This window comes from Saccoglossus kowalevskii, chromosome 3, assembly GCF_978046115.1.
Source record: "Saccoglossus kowalevskii chromosome 3, keSacKowa6.1, whole genome shotgun sequence".
Classification (NCBI taxonomy): Eukaryota; Metazoa; Hemichordata; class Enteropneusta; family Harrimaniidae; genus Saccoglossus; species Saccoglossus kowalevskii.
In genome coordinates this window covers 1,335,912-1,359,926 of record NC_140643.1, presented here as the reverse complement: position 1 = coordinate 1,359,926, position 24,015 = coordinate 1,335,912, and the positions used below count along the sequence as shown (strand labels likewise).

The 24,015-nt window shown below is 38.6% G+C and overlaps 1 protein-coding gene across 1 annotated transcript in view; it reads right to left on the bottom strand.

Annotated features, from left to right (window-relative positions):
• Positions 1-24,015, bottom strand: part of LOC144352627 (complex I assembly factor ACAD9, mitochondrial-like) — a 203,539-nt gene that overhangs the window by 2,547 nt on the left and 176,977 nt on the right. The window contains exon 14 of the mRNA XM_085496672.1: positions 7,846-8,047. Coding sequence (XP_085352798.1) covers positions 7,846-8,047 — 202 coding nt within the window. The remainder of the gene's footprint in view (positions 1-7,845; positions 8,048-24,015) is intronic.

Here is a 24,015-nt window from a genome sequence, read left to right as displayed (position 1 = left end):
AATGCATATTCTTGTGTGCAATGTACTAGATTATAACCTCCAGATCTCTTAATTTTAATTTTATCTTATCATAGTTTAGTTTATTTAGCTGCTGTATTTCTTATGTTTTGTATTTTATTTTATTTACCATACTGCGTCCTCTGATTGCATAGTAGTGTACCGGTAATAAAGTTATTATTATTATCAAGAAACAGTTTTAGTTGTTAAATTTTTATGCTATTTAATATGTTTGATAAGTTATGCTGTGCCAGTATTCACATTTATCACAGTATAATGTGTGAACTAGGGTTTATTCATTTATTGGTTTTCAAAATTTTGAAAAATTCACTTATTATTATAATACAAAGCTCAACAGATGCAATATCTATTCTTTACATATCAAAAGCGAGTATAAAAGTCCTGAAACAATGCAATAATATGTTATAAATACAGGTTAGAAAGTCAACATAATTACATGACAAAAGTAATTAAGGTAGCAAGACTATTATTTGTGTTGAAAATTACGATTTTCACATTTATTTATTAATTGATGAAATGCACTATAAACTTTCATCTGATAAAGTCAACGTAACCTAGAATGTCATGCAAGTTGGTTAAAATGTAGATTTTCTGAAGGGAAGCAAGGCAGCCTCAGTAGTGTTTTCCAAAATCAACAACACAGATATAATCTGTGTGCCTATAAGTTTCAAAGATTGACTCAAGACAAAGCAATGTTAGGATGTGTTATCAGTAGCTATCTGACACACAATGAGTGTTTCCAAACATTTGAGTGGTTCCCTCTCTGTTTATTTCACAGATTAATCATTTGCATATGAATGTGTCAGATACAAGGTCACACAGCCACTGAAAAAAAATCATTGATTTTGGTGTTTTCATCTGCCGATTTTATCGAATTATAGCTATCCCATTCCTTTATTTTTTGGTTTCCAATAGCCTTACACATTTGGATGCCCCTGCACATGTTAAAACAGACCTTGATGGGAAAACAAATCGCTTGTGCAGATAAACAAGCTTGAAAATCTTTGCTGTGACTTCATCAGCGATTTCTAGAAGTTTATGTTTTTCAAAATACAAGGTCTTTAACAAAAAATAACAGATACTTATTGTCGTCGGATTAACACCAAATTTTCACAGCTCTAAGGTTACAATGAGAGGAACTTGAATGTGTCCGGACAAACTATTTCATGGATTATTTACCAATGTGTTGTGGTTTGAGTTGGGGGCAATGCGACTAAAACAGAAATTGAAATTCAGGACACTACTTTTCAAAACATGTTGCTTGAATAAAACTGACCAGACACATGTTCCTCAAATAATACATGTACTGTATTAATCTACATACACCTTATAAAATAATATACTGTGAAATACATTTTGCTTGGAATTTATTTTCGCTATCTTCGCTGAAGGAATGATTCAGTGAAAATACATTTTTCCCTATATTTCACATTCAACTCATCAGAAATCAGTGAAAATAAATTCCATACAAAACACCAAAAAACACATTTCAGCTAAAATAAAGTATTTTACAGTAGCATATAAAAAGTTCCCAAATAATAGTGCAGTAATATATTTAAGCAAAATAAAATAAAACAAGTCATTCACTCATTGTCAATGACACGTCCCCGTTCCGTTCATATTTGAGTGACATATACATTCAAAGCAGATCATGACCGAAATGCACCTGCATATGTACAACACATTGTACTAAATCTGAACAAAATCCATCCATGCATGACTGAGATCCGGTTCCGGAATTGTGAAAATACGTGATTTTGATGCATTTTCGGCCTTAAAATGGCAATCATTCAGCTATTGTTAAACAGATCATGAAACAAATGCACATATCTATTTGTGACATGATGTACCATGTGTGTGTGAAGTTTGAACTTGATCAATCCAGACATGTCTCGGATACGGATACAGAACTGAATTCTTTAAAACAAAATGGCCGCCAGTCGGCCATTTCGAACTTGATCCGAAAAAAAAAAATAACGTGCATCAAGGTCCTATTATGTTTAATGTATGTACCAAATTTGAACAAAATCCGTCCATGCATAACTGAGATCCGGGTCTGGAATGGTGAAAATGTGCGATTTCAATGCTCCATTTGGCTATCGTTAATGAGATCATGAAACAAATGCACATACATTTTTGTGACATGATGTACCTTGTGTGTGTGAAGTTTGAACTTGATCAATCCAGACATGTCTCGGATACGGATACAGAACTGAATTCTTTAAAACAAAATGGCCGCTATTACAAAACTGGTAGGAGGTAATACATTTGGGCAAAAGTATTTAAAAATCAGATAAAAAGCCAATCCTGGTGAACAGTTACCCTAACTTTGGGGTCAAATTTTGCGGAATGAAAAAAGAGTAGAATGAGCTATGTACGAGCCTATTAATCCTAGAATCGTAGGGTGAGATACATTTAGCGCAATGGTATTAACAAATTAGTTTTGTGGCCAGGATTTTACCTACAAACTAGAGTGAAGATGTGACCTGCCTGCCAAGTTTGAGCGAAATCAGCAAAGCCAAACAAATCACAGAAGAATTTATTTCTCAATTTGAAAACACTGGAACTCGCACAGACACACACGCCAAAAGTGAATTTAAAGGCAATCCTAGCAGAGCGGATTAATACAGCACTACCGTTAAAATCCTATTATAAACCGCATACCTAATAGTAACCGCACCCCCGATTTCGGCTTCAGTGTTAAAGAGTTCTCAACAAAAATTTAAAACATGAAAAGTACCTATTACTAACCGCACCCCCAATTCAACAAGACCGTGACTGACTTTATTCAACCAGCTGGTATTTTGTTCCTAATCCTATTCATTTGTTTCGACAACGTGCATAAAAATATTCACACCTTTTTATTGTTCAGTAGTGTTAGAATGTCAAACACGCAGAGAAATGGCTTTTGTCTTATGACAACTTTTGTCAATACTCCTTATCAATACGTCCGTGTATCGCAAGTTTTCGACAATGAGCTGTTCTCACCGAAAAACTGTTAAATTCTTTTTCGATGCTCAGTTTATCTTTCGAAAACAACTAATTTCTTGATTTAAAAAAAAAAAGTCATGTCGTTTTCCCATGGAAATCAAAGCCAAAAGATCGCACTACATTATCGGTAAATCGCTTCCGGGTTTCGTTCACCATGAAGTCGATGACCTGCATTGACGCTGCAGGTCGGCTTCTTCTACACCGATCTGACGCATATCGCGCAAGGTGTGCCGGGAGTTTGTTTGAAATTTCGAACTTTTCGAAGTCAGTCGTCGGTTGGCACATACATGTATTTTACAGAAATATTAAATCATGCCATGGGGCTGTTTACTAAATAATGATAAATGAAACTCGGAAAACAATTAAACTTGGCCCAAATTGCGCAAATTTGCAATAAGTTTACGCTACTAGTGTCTGGTTCGGAAGGCGTTCCATGCGTAATTTTATTGCGTTAAAGGATATTCGGAAATTACGCAAATATTTTCGAACTTCAAAAACAAATTTGATTATCATTATTATGTGTTAGTTTCTGTTGTTTCAAAGATTGGATTATTAATGACATTACTATTTCGCTCACTGAATAATATTTCACTAAAATACGTGATTAAAAAGCAACTTAAATTGGAAATCAAAGAAAGCTTAGAAAGAACTCCCATGTGCTGAGAGTATTGAAGACACATTAAATATAATTCAAAATTACTTGTCAGAGATAGTGATAATGATGGAAAAGCCAAAAACTAATAATGCAAATCAGAAAATTAATATGAACAGATTTTAATGGAAAACTAATGAGGTCTGCGCAATGTAACAGACCATCTATGTACCAAGTTTTATTGAAATGTGATTGGAACCAAAAACAAGCAGCCTCTCGGCTGAGATAGCTCCGCTGTTTGCAATGCACATTTCAATTATAGAACAGAAGATATCATTAGAAAATGAACAATATGCATAGTATCAATGCAATGGAACTGTTTTCAAAAAAAATTCAAAAATAACATTTTTCACCATAAATGATTGTGGTTTTTAACAAGAAGAAAATATCACTTTTTACCAAAAATGACAAAAATATTCACCAAAATTACTGTAGATAATTAAAGATATCATTACAAAATGAACAAATCTGAGAGAGGTCCACATGTAGTACCTATATATGTAATAATACCAAAGCAATTGGACTTGTCATTTTTAACAAGAAGTCGAAAATATCACTTTTTACCAAAAAATGACAAAAATATTCACCAAAATTAGAGAATTAAAGATATCATTACAAAATGAACAAATCAGAGAGAGGTCCACATGTAGTACCTATATATGTAATATCAAAGCAATTGGACTTGCGGTTTTTAACAATAAGTCGAAAATATCACTTTTTACCAAAAATGACAAAAATATTCACCAAAATTAGAGAATTGACGATATCATTACAAAATGAACAAACTTGAGAGTGGTCCACATGTAGTACCTATATATGTAATATCAAAGCAATTAGACTTGTGGTTTTTAACAAGAAGTCGAAAATATCACTTTTTACCAAAAATGACAAAAATATTCCCCAATATTAGAGAATTAAAGATATCATTACAAAATGAACAAATCTGAGAGAGGTCCACATGTAGTACCTATATATGTAATATCAAAGCAATTGGACTTGCGGTTTTTAATAAGAAGTTGAAAATATCACTTTTCACCAAAAATGACAAAAATATTCACCCAAATTAGAGAATTGAAGATATCATTACAAAATGAACAATCTGAGAGAGGTCCACATGTAGTACCTATATATGTAATATCAAAGCAATTGGACTTGCGGTTTTTAACAAGAAGTTGAAAATATCGCTTTTTACCAAAAATTACAAAAATATTCACCAAAATTAGAGAATTAAAGATATCATTACAAAATTTACAAATCTGAGAGAGGTCCACATGTAGTACCTATATATGTAATATCAAAGCAATTGGACTTGCGGTTTTCAACAAGAAGTCGAAAATATCACTTTTTACCAAAAATGACAAAAATATTCACCAAAATTAGAGAATTGACGATATCATTACAAAATGAACAAATTTGAGAGTGGTCCACATGTAGTACCTATATATGTAATATCAAAGCAATTGGACTTGCGGTTTTTAATAAGAAGTTGAAAATATCACTTTTCACCAAAAATGACAAAAATATTCACCCAAATTAGAGAATTGAAGATATCATTACAAAATGAACAAATCTGAGAGAGGTCCACATGTAGTACCTTATATATGTAATATCAAAGCAATTGGACTTGCGGTTTTTAACAAGAAGTTGAAAATATCGCTTTTTATCAAAAATTACAAAAATATTCACCAAAATTAGAGAATTAAAGATATCATTACAAAATTTACAAATCTGAGAGAGATCCGCATGTAGTATTATATATGTAATATCAAAGCAATTGGACGTGCGGTTTTTAACAAGAAGTCAAAAATATCACTTTTTACCAAAAATGACAAAAATATTCACCAAAATTAGAGAATTGAAGATATGATCATGAAATGAACAAATCTGAGAGAGGTCTACCCAAGGCACATATACACCACGTATCAAAGCATTCAGGCTTGTAGTTTTCAAGAAGAAGTCGAAAAAGTAAAACATTGACACGGACGACGGAGACGGACAATCACTCATATGATAAGCTCCGCTCGACAAAGTCGACAGCGAAGCTAAAAATTATCAATTATTATGCTAATTAGGGAATTAATATAAACAGATTTTAACCCCAAACTAATCAGGTTTGTACATTGTCCTAGAGCATCTTTGCACTAAGTTTCATTGAAATGGAATAATTAGTACTTTAGATATCAGTGTGATAGCTTAAAAGTGGTTAATTATGTAAATTAGTAATTAATATGTACAGATTTTAACCCACAATTATCCAGGTCTGTCTATTGTCCTACAGCATCCATGTACAAAGTTTCATTGAAATGTGACGATTAGTACTTGAGAAATCAGTGTGAAAGCTGAAAATTAATTAAATATGCAAATTAGGTAATTAATATACAAAATTATTTACCCTAAAACTGATCAGGTCTCTGGATAGTTCTAAAGGATCTATGTACCAAGTTTCATTGCAATGTGATAATTAGTACTTGAAATATCTGTGGAAAAGCTGAAAATTAACTAATTATGCAAATTAGGTAATTAATATGCACAAATATTTATTCCAAAACAATCAATCTCTGCATAGTCCTCGAGTATCTATGTACCAAGTTTCATTGAAATGTAATGCTTACTACTTGAAACATCAAAAGCTGAAAATTAATTAATTATGTAAATTAGGTAATTAATATGCACTGACATTACCCTAAAAACTATCAGATCTGTGCAGTGTCCTATGACATCTATGTACCAAGTTTCATTGAAATGTGATGATTAGTACTTGAGATATCAGTGGAAAAACCGAAAATTGACTAATCATTATGCAAATTAGGTAATTAGTAATTAGGTAATTTTTACCAAAAACTAATCAAAACCAAGCATTAGTTCAGAGCATCCATGTACCAAGTTTCATCAAAATCCAATAAGTGGTTCTTTAGATATCAATGGAACAGTCATGGAACAGCTAAAAATTAGCTTATTATCATGCAAATTAGGTAAGTAATATGCATGAAATTTTATCAAAACCTAACCAAATCTGCGCATTAGCCTAGAGCATCTATGCACCAAGTTTCACCAAAAACTGATGTATAGTTCTTGAGATATCAGTGGAACAGACATACACACATACACACACACACACACACACACACACACACACACACACACATACAGACACACTAACCGCAAAGACTCCCATTTTGTGCTTCGCACATGGAAGTCAAAAAATGTTATCAAGTTCCGTGTATAAACACTAGTGTAAAGAGGCGGCGGAGCGCTTTTTTAGCCAAAATCAGCTAGTAAGGCGTCTTATGACACAGGTCTGTGCTGGAACCGCGCTTCCTGTGACGACACAATGGTGATCTGTCATTAACATATTTAAATGAACTAAAGTAATTTGAACACGTGGGCACCATCCAGCATTTTAATTGGTTAATTAGCGACTGGACCTACCCGGTCAAGTAATGTCTCGTGTGCATTCAAACTACATGGCGGATGTCGCATCGATCATATACATGTGACCGAAATAATTCGCTTACAGTGAAACTAAGTTGAATTGTACTTGCAAAAAATAAATGCATATTACAATAAATATACCAAGTGTTTTTTTTTTCATGTGAACAGTTTTTCTGTGACGTGACGCTTATCACTCTTCCCTGACATCTAAATTGGAGTTAGCTTATATTCAAAAGATTGTACGGTGTATTGTTTGTTTTGTGCAAGTGACCACGCCCATTTAGTGATTGCAATATGTACCTAATATAAACCGCACCCCGAACTTGAGCTGTTGATCCCAATTTTTTATTTGATACATTGTAATATAAACCGCGGTTTATAATAGGATTTTAACGGTACATGTATTCTATTCATAATAAATTTGAATGCCATCTGTCAGTGTATACCTTTATTTTATAACAGCATGTTCAAAAAGTTGAACTAATTAATTGATAAATGTTTAGCACACTGGCAATGTAATCGATTAATGAATCTGTCAATTTTATTATATCTCATTTACAATGAGGAAACACAAACAACTCACTCGAAAATGTGGGTTACTGGATATGAGGCCACCCTTTTAGTCAGAATCTTTTAAATCACATTTGCATTCTGTACTCATGTTATTTTACTCAACAAAAGAAATGAAAAGATTGTGCTAGGAAACAAAATTGCATGATAGTTTAGAATAAACTGTGTACAAAGTAACTTGCCTAAACCGATATCTCGATACAGTCTTTGGCTTTTAGCATAAACATCACTGCAGAAAGCAGTCGCCAACATCAACTCATGATCACAGTTTCGAAGTCCATCCACCTTTGATCTGGTTGCCCTTGACAACACAGCACTCATAGCAAAGATATTAATGCATACATCTGCCATTCTTCTCAATATCATCTGCTGTTCTACTATGTCCTGTGTGAATAATAAAGTAATAACATGAATAAGTATAAAATATTTATAAATGTTTCCAACAATGTATTTACTGATGCATTGTAGTAAATTGCATGGAAAATAACAGAAAAACTGCAAAGACTTGTGCATAATGGCAATCGTAAAATGGCTTCAACAGCCAATGAAAGTGAATTCTTTAGATTTGAGTAAAAAGTGTGGGTCTCTGAGGGTTAACATTTTGTAAATTGCCATGAAAAACATTTATGCTATGAGAGGTAAAACCCATAATTGTCAGTGCATGTCACTATGAGGTAAAACCCACAACTGTCGGCCCATGTCTCTATGAGAGGTAAAACCCACAATTGTCAGTCCATGTTACTATGGAGGTAAAACCCATAACTGTCGGCCCATGTCACTATGGAGGTAAAACCCACAACTGTCAGTTCATGTTACTATGAGAGGTAAAACCTATTACTGTCGGCCCATGTTACTATGAGAGGTAAAACCTATTACTGTCGGCCCATGTCACTATGAGAGGTAAAACCCATAACTGTCAGTCCATGTTACTATGAGAGGTAAAAACCCATAATTGTCAGCCCATGTCTCTATGAGAGGTAAAACCCATAACTGTCAGTGAATGTTACTATGAGGTAAAACCCATAACTGTCAGTCCATGTTACTATGAGAGGTAAAAACCCATAATTGTCAGCCCATGTCTCTATGAGAGGTAAAACCGATAACTCAGTGAATGTTACTATGAGAGGTAAAACCGATAACTGTCAGTGAATGTTACTATGAAAGGTAAAACCCATAACTGTCAGCGCATGTTACTATGAGAGGTAAAACCCACAATTGTCAGCCCATGTCTCTATGAGAGGTAAAACCCACAACTGTCAGTTCATGTCACTATGAGAGGTAAAACCCACAACTGTCAGTTCATGTCACTATGAGAGGTAAAACCCACAACTGTCAGTTCATGTCACTATGAGAGGTAAAACCCACAATTGTCAATGCATGTCTCTATGAGAGGTAAAACCCACAATTGTCAGCCCATGTCTCTATGAGAGGTAAAACTCACAACTGTCAGTTCATGTCACTATGAAAGGTAAAACCCACAACTGTCAGTTCATGTCTCTATGAGAGGTAAAACCCACAATTGTCAGCCCATGTCTCTATGAGAGGTAAAACCCACAATTGTCAGTGCATGTCACTATGAGAGGTAAAACCCACAATTGTCAGCCCATGTCTCTATGAGAGGTAAAACCCATAACTGTCGACCCATGTCACTATGAGAAGTAAAACCCACAATTGTCAGTGCATGTCTCTATGAGAGGTAAAACCCACAATTGTCAGCCCATGTCTCTATGAGAGGTAAAACCCACAACTGTCAGTTCATGTCACTATGAGAGGTAAAACCCACAATTGTCAGTTCATGTTACTATGAGAGGTAAAACCCACAACTGTCACTTCATGTCACTATGAGAGGTAAAACCCACAATTGTCAGCCCATGCATGTCTCTGTGAGAGGTAAAACCCACAATTGTCAGCCCATGTCTCTATGAGAGGTAAAACCCACAACTGTCAGCCCATGTCTCTATGAGAGGTAAAACCCACAATTGTCAGTTCATGTTACTATGAGAGGTAAAACCCACAACTGTCACTTCATGTCACTATGAGAGGTAAAACCCACAATTGTCAGCCCATGCATGTCTCTATGAGAGGTAAAACCCATAACTGTCGGCCCATGTCACTATGAGAGGTAAAACTCACAATTGTCAGCCCATGTCTCTATGAGAGGTAAAACCCACAACTGTCGGCCCATGTCACTATGAGAGGTAAAACCCACAATTGTCAGCCCATGCATGTCTCTATGAGAGGTAAAACCCATAACTGTCGGCCCATGTTACTATGAGAGGTAAAACCCATAACTGTCAGTTCATTTACTATGAGAGGTAAAACCCACAACTGTCACTTCATGTCACTATGAGAGGTAAAACCCACAATTGTCAGCCTATGCATGTCTCTATGAGAGGTAAAACCCATAACTGTCGGCCCATGTCACTATGAGAGGTAAAACCCACAATTGTCAGTTCATGTCTCTATGAGAGGTAAAACCCATAACTGTCAGTTCATTTACTATGAGAGGTAAAACCCACAACTGTCACTTCATGTCACTATGAGAGGTAAAACCCACAATTGTCAGCCTATGCATGTCTCTATGAGAGGTAAAACCCATAACTGTCGGCCCATGTCACTATGAGAGGTAAAACTCACAATTGTCAGCCCATGTCTCTATGAGAGGTAAAACCCATAACTGTCGGCCCATGTCACTATGAGAGGTAAAACCCACAATTGTCAGCCCATGCATGTCTCTATGAGAGGTAAAACCCACAATTGTCAGCCCATGTCTCTATGAGAGGTAAAACCCATAACTGTCAGTTCATTTACTATGAGAGGTAAAACCCACAACTGTCACTTCATGTCACTATGAGAGGTAAAACCCACAATTGTCAGCCTATGCATGTCTCTATGAGAGGTAAAACCCATAACTGTCGGCCCATGTCACTATGAGAGGTAAAAACCACAACTGTCAGTTCATGTCACTATGAGAGGTAAAACCCACAATTGTCAGCCCATGTCTCTATGAGAGGTAAAACCCATAACTGTCGGCCCATGTTACTATGAGAGGTAAAACCCACAACTGTCAGTTCATGTCACTATGAGAGGTAAAACCCACAATTGTCAGCCCATGCATGTCTCTATGAGAGGTAAAACCCATAACTGTCGGCCCATGTCACTATGAGAGGTAAAACTCACAATTGTCAGCCCATGTCTCTATGAGAGGTAAAACCCATAACTGTCGGCCCATGTCACTATGAGAGGTAAAACCCACAATTGTCAGCCCATGCATGTCTCTATGAGAGGTAAAACCCACAATTGTCAGCCCATGTCTCTATGAGAGGTAAAACCCATAACTGTCAGTTCATTTACTATGAGAGGTAAAACCCACAACTGTCACTTCATGTCACTATGAGAGGTAAAACCCACAATTGTCAGCCTATGCATGTCTCTATGAGAGGTAAAACCCATAACTGTCGGCCCATGTCACTATGAGAGGTAAAAACCACAACTGTCAGTTCATGTCACTATGAGAGGTAAAACCCACAATTGTCAGCCCATGTCTCTATGAGAGGTAAAACCCATAACTGTCGGCCCATGTTACTATGAGAGGTAAAACCCACAACTGTCAGTTCATGTCACTATGAGAGGTAAAACCCACAATTGTCAGCCCATGCATGTCTCTATGAGAGGTAAAACCCATAACTGTCGGCCCATGTCACTATGAGAGGTAAAACTCACAATTGTCAGCCCATGTCTCTATGAGAGGTAAAACCCACAACTGTCGGCCCATGTCACTATGAGAGGTAAAACCCACAATTGTCAGCCCATGCATGTCTCTATGAGAGGTAAAACCCATAACTGTCGGCCCATGTTACTATGAGAGGTAAAACCCATAACTGTCAGTTCATTTACTATGAGAGGTAAAACCCACAACTGTCACTTCATGTCACTATGAGAGGTAAAACCCACAATTGTCAGCCTATGCATGTCTCTATGAGAGGTAAAACCCATAACTGTCGGCCCATGTCACTATGAGAGGTAAAACCCACAATTGTCAGTTCATGTCACTATGAGAGGTAAAACCCATAATTGTCAGTTCATGTCACTATGAGAGGTAAAACCCACAACTGTCAGCCCATGTCTCTATGAGAGGTAAAACCCACAATTGTCAGTTCATGTTACTATGAGAGGTAAAACCCACAACTGTCACTTCATGTCACTATGAGAGGTAAAACCCACAATTGTCAGCCCATGCATGTCTCTATGAGAGGTAAAACCCATAACTGTCGGCCCATGTCACTATGAGAGGTAAAACTCACAATTGTCAGCCCATGTCTCTATGAGAGGTAAAACCCATAACTGTCGGCCCATGTCACTATGAGAGGTAAAACCCACAATTGTCAGCCCATGCATGTCTCTATGAGAGGTAAAACCCATAACTGTCGGCCCATGTCACTATGAGAGGTAAAACCCACAATTGTCAGCCCATGTCTCTATGAGAGGTAAAACCCGTAACTGTCGGCCCATGTTACTATGAGAGGTAAAACCCATAACTGTCAGTTCATTTACTATGAGAGGTAAAACCCACAACTGTCACTTCATGTCACTATGAGAGGTAAAACCCACAATTGTCAGCCTATGCATGTCTCTATGAGAGGTAAAACCCATAACTGTCGGCCCATGTCACTATGAGAGGTAAAAACCACAACTGTCAGTTCATGTCACTATGAGAGGTAAAACCCACAATTGTCAGCCCATGTCTCTATGAGAGGTAAAACCCATAACTGTCGGCCCATGTTACTATGAGAGGTAAAACCCACAACTGTCAGTTCATGTCACTATGAGAGGTAAAACCCATAACTATCAGTTCATGTTACTATGAGAGGTAAAACCCATAACTGTCAGCCCATGTCTCTATGAAAGGTAAAACCCATAACTGTCAGCCCATGTCTCTATGAGAGGTAAAACCCATAACTGTCAGTGAATGTTACTATGAGAGGTAAAACCCATAACTGTCAGCCCATGTCTCTATGAGAGGTAAACCCATAATTGTCAGTGCATGTTACTATGAGAGGTAAAACCCATAACTGTCAGCCCATGTCTCTATGAGAGGTAAAACCCATAACTGTCAGCCCATGTCTCTATGAGAGGTAAAATCCACAATTGTCAGCCCATGTCTCTATGAGAGGTAAAACCCATAACTGTCGGCCCATGTCACTATGAGAGGTAAAACCCACAATTGTCAGTGAATGTTACTATGAGAGGTAAAACCCACAATTGTCAGTGAATGTTACTATGAGAGGTAAAACCCACAATTGTCAGTGAATGTTACTATGAGAGGTAAAACCCATAACTGTCAGTGAATGTTACTATGAGAGGTAAAACCCACAATTGTCAGTGAATGTTACTATGAGAGGTAAAACCCACAATTGTCAGTGAATGTTACTATGAGAGGTAAAACCCATAACTGTCAGTGAATGTTACTATGAGAGGTAAACCCATATTTGTCAGTGCAAGTTACTATGAGAGGTAAAACCCATAACTGTCAGTGAATGTTACTATGAGAGGTAAACCCATATTTGTCAGTGCAAGTTACTATGAGAGGTAAAACCCATAACTGTCGGCCCATGTCACTATGAGAGGTAAACCCATAACTGTCAGCCCATGTCTCTATGAGAGGTAAAATCCATAACTGTCGGCCCATGTCACTATGAGAGGTAAAACCCACAATTGTCAGTGAATGTTACTATGAGAGGTAAAACCCACAATTGTCAGTGAATGTTACTATGAGAGGTAAAACCCACAATTGTCAGTGAATGTACTATGAGAGGTAAAACGCATAACTGTCGGCCCATGTCACTATGAGAGGTAAAACCCATAATTGTCAGTGCATGTTACTATGAGAGGTAAACCCATAATTGTCAGTGCAAGTTACTATGAGAGGTAAAACCCATAACTGTCAGCCCGTGTCTCTATGAGAGGTAAAACCCATAACTGTCAGCCCATGTCTCTATGAGAGGTAAAATCCACAATTGTCAGCCCATGTCTCTATGAGAGGTAAAACCCATAACTGTCGGCCCATGTCACTATGAGAGGTAAAACCCATAATTGTCAGTGAATGTTACTATGAGAGGTAAAACCCACAATTGTCAGTGAATGTACTATGAGAGGTAAAACCCATAACTGTCAGTGAATGTTACTATGAGAGGTAAAACCCACAATTGTCAGTGAATGTTACTATGAGAGGTAAAACCCACAATTGTCAGTGAATGTTACTATGAGAGGTAAAACCCATAACTGTCAGTGCAAGTTACTATGAGAGGTAAAACCCATAACTGTCGGCCCATGTCACTATGAGAGGAAAAACCCATAACTGTCTGCCCATGTCACTATGAGAGGTAAAACCCATAACTGTCGGCCCATGTCACTATGAGAGGTAAAACCCATAACTGTCAGTACATGTCACTATGAGAGGTAAAACCCATAACTGTCGGCCCATGTCACTATGAGAGGTAAAACCCATAACTGTCGGCCCATGTCACTATGAGAGGTAAAACCCATAACTGTCGGCCCATGTCACTATGAGAGGTAATTAAAAACCATAATTGTCAGCCCATGTCACTATGAGAGGTAAAACCCATAACTGTCAGTGAATGTTACTATGAGAGGTAAAACCCACAATTGTCAGTGAATGTCACTATGAGAGGTAAAACCCATAACTGTCAGCCCATGTCACTATGAGAGGTAAAACCCATAACTGTCAGTGAATGTCTTTATGAGAGGTAAAACCCATAACTGTCAGTTCATGTCACTATAAGAGGTAAAACCCTTAACTATCAGTGAATGTTACTATGAGAGGTAAAACCCATAACTGTCAGTGAATGTTACTATGAGAGGTAAAACCCATAACTGTCAGTGAATGTTACTATGAGAGGTAAAACCCACAATTGTCAGTGAATGTCACTATGAGAGATAAAACCCATAACTGTCGGCCCATGTCACTATGAGAGGTAAAACCCATAACTGTCAGTGAATGTCTTTATGAGAGGTAAAACCCATAACTGTCAGTGAATGTCTTTATGAGAGGTAAAACCCATAACTGTCAGTTCATGTCACTATGAGAGGTAAAACCCACAATTGTCAGTGAATGTCACTATGAGAGGTAAAACCCATAACTGTCGGCCCATGTCACTATGAGAGGTAAAACCCATAACTGTCGGCCCATGTCACTATGAGAGGTAAAACCCATAACTGTCAGTTCATGCTACTATGAGAGGTAAAACCCATAACTGTCAGCCCATGTCACTTTGAGAGGTAAAACCCATAACTGTCAGTGAATGTTACTATGAGAGGTAAAACCCATCACTGTCAGCCCATGTCTCTATGAGAGGTAAAACCCATAACTGTCAGTTCATGTTACTATGAGGTAAAACCCATAACTGTCAGCCTGTGTCACTATGAGAGGTAAAACCCATAACTGTCTGTGAATGTTACTATGAGAGGTAAAACCCATAACTGTTGGCCCATGTCACTACGAGAGGTAAAACCCATCACTGTCGGCCCATGTCTCTATGAGAGGTAAAACCCACAATTGTCAGCCCATGTCTCTATGAGAGGTAAAACCCACAACTGTCGGCCCATGTCACTATGAGAGGTAAAACCCATAACTGTCAGTGAATGTTACTATGAGAGGTAAAACCCATAACTGTCGGCCCATGTCACTATGAGAGGTAAAACCCACAACTGTCAGTTCATGTCACTATGAGAGGTAAAACCCACAATTGTCAGTCCATGTCTCTATGAGAGGTAAAACCCATAACTGTCGGCCCATGTTACTATGAGAGGTAAAACCCACAACTGTCAGTTCATGTCACTATGAGAGGTAAAACCCATAACTGTCAGTTCATGTTACTATGAGAGGTAAAACCCATAACTGTCAGCCCATGTATCTATGAAAGGTAAAACCCATAACTGTCAGCCCATGTCTCTATGAGAGGTAAAACCCACAACTGTCAGTTCATGTCACTATGAGAGGTAAAACCCATAACTGTCAGTTCATGTTACTATGAGAGGTAAAACCCATAACTGTCAGCCCATGTCTCTATGAAAGGTAAAACCCATAACTGTCAGCCCATGTCTCTATGAGAGGTAAAACCCATAACTGTCAGCCATGTCTCTATGAGAGGTAAAACCCATAACTGTCAGCCCATGTCTCTATGAGAGGTAAAATCCACAATTGTCAGCCCATGTCTCTATGAGAGGTAAAACCCATAACTGTCGGCCCATGTCACTATGAGAGGTAAAACCCATAACTGTCAGTGAATGTTACTATGAGAGGTAAAACCCACAATTGTCAGTGAATGTTACTATGAGAGGTGAAACCCATAACTGTCAGTGAATGTTACTATGAGAGGTAAAACCCACAATTGTCAGTGAATGTTACTATGAGAGGTAAAACCCACAATTGTCAGTGAATGTTACTATGAGAGGTAAAACCCACAATTGTCAGTGAATGTTACTATGAGAGGTAAAACCCATAACTGTCAGTGAATGTTAAATTACTCTGAGAGGTAAACCCATAATTGTCAGTGCAAGTTACTATGGAGGTAAAACCCATAACTGTCAGCCCATGTCTCTATGAGAGGTAAAACCCACAACTGTCAGCCCATGTCTCTATGAGAGGTAAAACCCATAACTGTCAGCCCATGTCTCTATGAGAGGTAAAACCCACAACTGTCAGCCCATGTCTCTATGAGAGGTAAAACCCACATTTGTCAGTGAATGTTACTATGAGAGGTAAAACCCACAATTGTCAGTGAATGTTACTATGAGAGGTAAACCCATAATTGTCAGTGCAAGTTACTATGGAGGTAAAACCCATAACTGTCAGCCCATGTCTCTATGAGAGGTAAAACCCACAACTGTCAGCCCATGTCTCTATGAGAGGTAAAACCCATAACTGTCAGCCCATGTCTCTATGAGAGGTAAAATCCACAATTGTCAGCCCATGTCTCTATGAGAGGTAAAACCCATAACTGTCGGCCCATGTCACTATGAGAGGTAAAACCCACAATTGTCAGTGAATGTTACTATGAGAGGTAAAACCCACAATTGTCAGTGAATCTTACTATGAGAGGTAAAACCCACAATTGTCAGTGAATCTTACTATGAGAGGTAAAACCCACAATTGTCAGTGAATGTACTATGAGAGGTAAAACCCATAACTGTCAGTGAATGTTACTATGAGAGGTAAAACCCACAATTGTCAGTGAATGTACTATGAGAGGTAAAACCCATAACTGTCAGCGCATGTTACTATGAGAGGTAAAACCCACAATTGTCAGCCCATGTCTCTATGAGAGGTAAAACCCACAACTGTCAGTTCATGTCACTATGAGAGGTAAAACCCACAACTGTCAGTTCATGTCACTATGAGAGGTAAAACCCACAACTGTCAGTTCATGTCACTATGAGAGGTAAAACCCACAATTGTCAATGCATGTCTCTATGAGAGGTAAAACCCACAATTGTCAGCCCATGTCTCTATGAGAGGTAAAACTCACAACTGTCAGTTCATGTCACTATGAAAGGTAAAACCCACAACTGTCAGTTCATGTCTCTATGAGAGGTAAAACCCACAATTGTCAGCCCATGTCTCTATGAGAGGTAAAACCCACAATTGTCAGTGCATGTCACTATGAGAGGTAAAACCCACAATTGTCAGCCCATGTCTCTATGAGAGGTAAAACCCATAACTGTCGACCCATGTCACTATGAGAAGTAAAACCCACAATTGTCAGTGCATGTCTCTATGAGAGGTAAAACCCACAATTGTCAGCCCATGTCTCTATGAGAGGTAAAACCCACAACTGTCAGTTCATGTCACTATGAGAGGTAAAACCCACAATTGTCAGTTCATGTTACTATGAGAGGTAAAACCCACAACTGTCACTTCATGTCACTATGAGAGGTAAAACCCACAATTGTCAGCCCATGCATGTCTCTGTGAGAGGTAAAACCCACAATTGTCAGCCCATGTCTCTATGAGAGGTAAAACCCACAACTGTCAGCCCATGTCTCTATGAGAGGTAAAACCCACAATTGTCAGTTCATGTTACTATGAGAGGTAAAACCCACAACTGTCACTTCATGTCACTATGAGAGGTAAAACCCACAATTGTCAGCCCATGCATGTCTCTATGAGAGGTAAAACCCATAACTGTCGGCCCATGTCACTATGAGAGGTAAAACTCACAATTGTCAGCCCATGTCTCTATGAGAGGTAAAACCCACAACTGTCGGCCCATGTCACTATGAGAGGTAAAACCCACAATTGTCAGCCCATGCATGTCTCTATGAGAGGTAAAACCCATAACTGTCGGCCCATGTTACTATGAGAGGTAAAACCCATAACTGTCAGTTCATTTACTATGAGAGGTAAAACCCACAACTGTCACTTCATGTCACTATGAGAGGTAAAACCCACAATTGTCAGCCTATGCATGTCTCTATGAGAGGTAAAACCCATAACTGTCGGCCCATGTCACTATGAGAGGTAAAACCCACAATTGTCAGTTCATGTCTCTATGAGAGGTAAAACCCATAACTGTCAGTTCATTTACTATGAGAGGTAAAACCCACAACTGTCACTTCATGTCACTATGAGAGGTAAAACCCACAATTGTCAGCCTATGCATGTCTCTATGAGAGGTAAAACCCATAACTGTCGGCCCATGTCACTATGAGAGGTAAAACTCACAATTGTCAGCCCATGTCTCTATGAGAGGTAAAACCCATAACTGTCGGCCCATGTCACTATGAGAGGTAAAACCCACAATTGTCAGCCCATGCATGTCTCTATGAGAGGTAAAACCCACAATTGTCAGCCCATGTCTCTATGAGAGGTAAAACCCATAACTGTCAGTTCATTTACTATGAGAGGTAAAACCCACAACTGTCACTTCATGTCACTATGAGAGGTAAAACCCACAATTGTCAGCCTATGCATGTCTCTATGAGAGGTAAAACCCATAACTGTCGGCCCATGTCACTATGAGAGGTAAAAACCACAACTGTCAGTTCATGTCACTATGAGAGGTAAAACCCACAATTGTCAGCCCATGTCTCTATGAGAGGTAAAACCCATAACTGTCGGCCCATGTTACTATGAGAGGTAAAACCCACAACTGTCAGTTCATGTCACTATGAGAGGTAAAACCCACAATTGTCAGCCCATGCATGTCTCTATGAGAGGTAAAACCCATAACTGTCGGCCCATGTCACTATGAGAGGTAAAACTCACAATTGTCAGCCCATGTCTCTATGAGAGGTAAAACCCATAACTGTCGGCCCATGTCACTATGAGAGGTAAAACCCACAATTGTCAGCCCATGCATGTCTCTATGAGAGGTAAAACCCACAATTGTCAGCCCATGTCTCTATGAGAGGTAAAACCCATAACTGTCAGTTCATTTACTATGAGAGGTAAAACCCACAACTGTCACTTCATGTCACTATGAGAGGTAAAACCCACAATTGTCAGCCTATGCATGTCTCTATGAGAGGTAAAACCCATAACTGTCGGCCCATGTCACTATGAGAGGTAAAAACCACAACTGTCAGTTCATGTCACTATGAGAGGTAAAACCCACAATTGTCAGCCCATGTCTCTATGAGAGGTAAAACCCATAACTGTCGGCCCATGTTACTATGAGAGGTAAAACCCACAACTGTCAGTTCATGTCACTATGAGAGGTAAAACCCACAATTGTCAGCCCATGCATGTCTCTATGAGAGGTAAAACCCATAACTGTCGGCCCATGTCACTATGAGAGGTAAAACTCACAATTGTCAGCCCATGTCTCTATGAGAGGTAAAACCCACAACTGTCGGCCCATGTCACTATGAGAGGTAAAACCCACAATTGTCAGCCCATGCATGTCTCTATGAGAGGTAAAACCCATAACTGTCGGCCCATGTTACTATGAGAGGTAAAACCCATAACTGTCAGTTCATTTACTATGAGAGGTAAAACCCACAACTGTCACTTCATGTCACTATGAGAGGTAAAACCCACAATTGTCAGCCTATGCATGTCTCTATGAGAGGTAAAACCCATAACTGTCGGCCCATGTCACTATGAGAGGTAAAACCCACAATTGTCAGTTCATGTCACTATGAGAGGTAAAACCCATAATTGTCAGTTCATGTCACTATGAGAGGTAAAACCCACAACTGTCAGCCCATGTCTCTATGAGAGGTAAAACCCACAATTGTCAGTTCATGTTACTATGAGAGGTAAAACCCACAACTGTCACTTCATGTCACTATGAGAGGTAAAACCCACAATTGTCAGCCCATGCATGTCTCTATGAGAGGTAAAACCCATAACTGTCGGCCCATGTCACTATGAGAGGTAAAACTCACAATTGTCAGCCCATGTCTCTATGAGAGGTAAAACCCATAACTGTCGGCCCATGTCACTATGAGAGGTAAAACCCACAATTGTCAGCCCATGCATGTCTCTATGAGAGGTAAAACCCATAACTGTCGGCCCATGTCACTATGAGAGGTAAAACCCACAATTGTCAGCCCATGTCTCTATGAGAGGTAAAACCCGTAACTGTCGGCCCATGTTACTATGAGAGGTAAAACCCATAACTGTCAGTTCATTTACTATGAGAGGTAAAACCCACAACTGTCACTTCATGTCACTATGAGAGGTAAAACCCACAATTGTCAGCCTATGCATGTCTCTATGAGAGGTAAAACCCATAACTGTCGGCCCATGTCACTATGAGAGGTAAAAACCACAACTGTCAGTTCATGTCACTATGAGAGGTAAAACCCACAATTGTCAGCCCATGTCTCTATGAGAGGTAAAACCCATAACTGTCGGCCCATGTTACTATGAGAGGTAAAACCCACAACTGTCAGTTCATGTCACTATGAGAGGTAAAACCCATAACTATCAGTTCATGTTACTATGAGAGGTAAAACCCATAACTGTCAGCCCATGTCTCTATGAAAGGTAAAACCCATAACTGTCAGCCCATGTCTCTATGAGAGGTAAAACCCATAACTGTCAGTGAATGTTACTATGAGAGGTAAAACCCATAACTGTCAGCCCATGTCTCTATGAGAGGTAAACCCATAATTGTCAGTGCATGTTACTATGAGAGGTAAAACCCATAACTGTCAGCCCATGTCTCTATGAGAGGTAAAACCCATAACTGTCAGCCCATGTCTCTATGAGAGGTAAAATCCACAATTGTCAGCCCATGTCTCTATGAGAGGTAAAACCCATAACTGTCGGCCCATGTCACTATGAGAGGTAAAACCCACAATTGTCAGTGAATGTTACTATGAGAGGTAAAACCCACAATTGTCAGTGAATGTTACTATGAGAGGTAAAACCCACAATTGTCAGTGAATGTTACTATGAGAGGTAAAACCCATAACTGTCAGTGAATGTTACTATGAGAGGTAAAACCCACAATTGTCAGTGAATGTTACTATGAGAGGTAAAACCCACAATTGTCAGTGAATGTTACTATGAGAGGTAAAACCCATAACTGTCAGTGAATGTTACTATGAGAGGTAAACCCATATTTGTCAGTGCAAGTTACTATGAGAGGTAAAACCCATAACTGTCAGTGAATGTTACTATGAGAGGTAAACCCATATTTGTCAGTGCAAGTTACTATGAGAGGTAAAACCCATAACTGTCGGCCCATGTCACTATGAGAGGTAAACCCATAACTGTCAGCCCATGTCTCTATGAGAGGTAAAATCCATAACTGTCGGCCCATGTCACTATGAGAGGTAAAACCCACAATTGTCAGTGAATGTTACTATGAGAGGTAAAACCCACAATTGTCAGTGAATGTTACTATGAGAGGTAAAACCCACAATTGTCAGTGAATGTACTATGAGAGGTAAAACGCATAACTGTCGGCCCATGTCACTATGAGAGGTAAAACCCATAATTGTCAGTGCATGTTACTATGAGAGGTAAACCCATAATTGTCAGTGCAAGTTACTATGAGAGGTAAAACCCATAACTGTCAGCCCGTGTCTCTATGAGAGGTAAAACCCATAACTGTCAGCCCATGTCTCTATGAGAGGTAAAATCCACAATTGTCAGCCCATGTCTCTATGAGAGGTAAAACCCATAACTGTCGGCCCATGTCACTATGAGAGGTAAAACCCATAATTGTCAGTGAATGTTACTATGAGAGGTAAAACCCACAATTGTCAGTGAATGTACTATGAGAGGTAAAACCCATAACTGTCAGTGAATGTTACTATGAGAGGTAAAACCCACAATTGTCAGTGAATGTTACTATGAGAGGTAAAACCCACAATTGTCAGTGAATGTTACTATGAGAGGTAAAACCCATAACTGTCAGTGCAAGTTACTATGAGAGGTAAAACCCATAACTGTCGGCCCATGTCACTATGAGAGGAAAAACCCATAACTGTCTGCCCATGTCACTATGAGAGGTAAAACCCATAACTGTCGGCCCATGTCACTATGAGAGGTAAAACCCATAACTGTCAGTACATGTCACTATGAGAGGTAAAACCCATAACTGTCGGCCCATGTCACTATGAGAGGTAAAACCCATAACTGTCGGCCCATGTCACTATGAGAGGTAAAACCCATAACTGTCGGCCCATGTCACTATGAGAGGTAATTAAAAACCATAATTGTCAGCCCATGTCACTATGAGAGGTAAAACCCATAACTGTCAGTGAATGTTACTATGAGAGGTAAAACCCACAATTGTCAGTGAATGTCACTATGTGACAGGTCAAATGTATTCACATTCTAATTAGCCTTGTAATTTACTTTGCGCATGCTCAGTGGTGCTCAACTTGACATCCAGTCAGTTGGTCACTGAGATTTGCGGCGTGAACATCGCTTTGAAACCATTGAGGGACGACAACCCGTGCAGTACTTCCCCATCTACTTTCCACGTTTATGAATTCACTTTCGGTAAGAGGATAGCTATTATTTCAAACGTATTTTGTAGCAAATTTAGTGTAAACATTGTATATTTCGCTAACTTGTAAAACACGAGTAGGAGCGTGTACGCCACGTGTACCCATTGCTTGTACGGAACAACGTTGAAAGCCCATTACATTTGTTCATAGTGGTAATTAGTTATTCGGGATACATAAACTCATTATGAACTGTTCATTTTTCTTATTGTATTTGCGTAACATTTATGTAATATTTATGTATATATTTGTGGAATTGTAGTTTTTTCTAAATGAGAACTGTCCGAGTTTGTGGCACTGTTTAAATGTGCGAATTGTTAGGATTTAAGTTTAGCAGTTATCACGACTCGTTTATTTGTTATAAATTATTGTAGGTGTGTTTGCGTGTAAAAAGAAACTATGTAATCATATAGGGCGTCACTGAATTGTACTGGTTGGGGTGAGTTTATATACGCTACTCGAGTGCAATATTATTTCTTTGACTCGCATTATGTTACTTATTTATATTCATGGAAAAAAGGAAGTCTCTATGCGTCGACTTAAGTCTATTGAGAGACATGATTTAGTTTATTGTGTATTTCGTACATTCAGTACTTACATATTAGCTAAACTATTCCGTTTACATATCATGGTTTCTACTTGGAATTATGATCTCCATACCTCCAATGACATTGTATTAATCTTGACTATTTATTGTATTTATGTAGGTTTCAGTTGTGTTAACTTTTATAGTTGCTCATATTGGAAATTAAAAGAACGCATGGTGACTTCACATCTGCCTGGTGTCGTATCTTCTGCGTTACATTTGGCGTAGTCGGCAGGATTTCCAATCAACAACCCCAACCATGGAGCAACGTCAAGGAGATACTGTGAGTACATGTTCAAGAAAGTGAGAATATGGTCCGAGTGTTGAAGTTTGCCCAGTGAAGACGAATTTGTGGCAAAGAAGGCGTTAAATATATATCTGACTGAGTTAGCGTTAAGCTAGCATTTTAAAAATGTTTATGATATAGTATATATTTTTGTATTGGGTGATATATATTTATATGTGTATACGCTGTATATTCATCAGTGCCAATTTGTTTAAATGTTGTGTGTATTGTAAAGTTTATTTTTGCGTTGACTATTTTGATGTAATATGGCGGCCGAGGAGAAAATCCACGAGCTGGAACAACAGGTAGAGGCTCTTAAGCTGGCTGTCAGTAAGCAGGAGGGTGAAGCTGCTGCCGCAGTTTCAGATGCCAAATTAGCGCACGAGGAAATTCAGCGTCTGGTTGACAAAGAAAGTCGGTCAGCGGAAAGTGAAGCATATAGCAGTCAAAGTTCTGGTGAACGTATGGTTTATTTGACCCAAGCAAGAC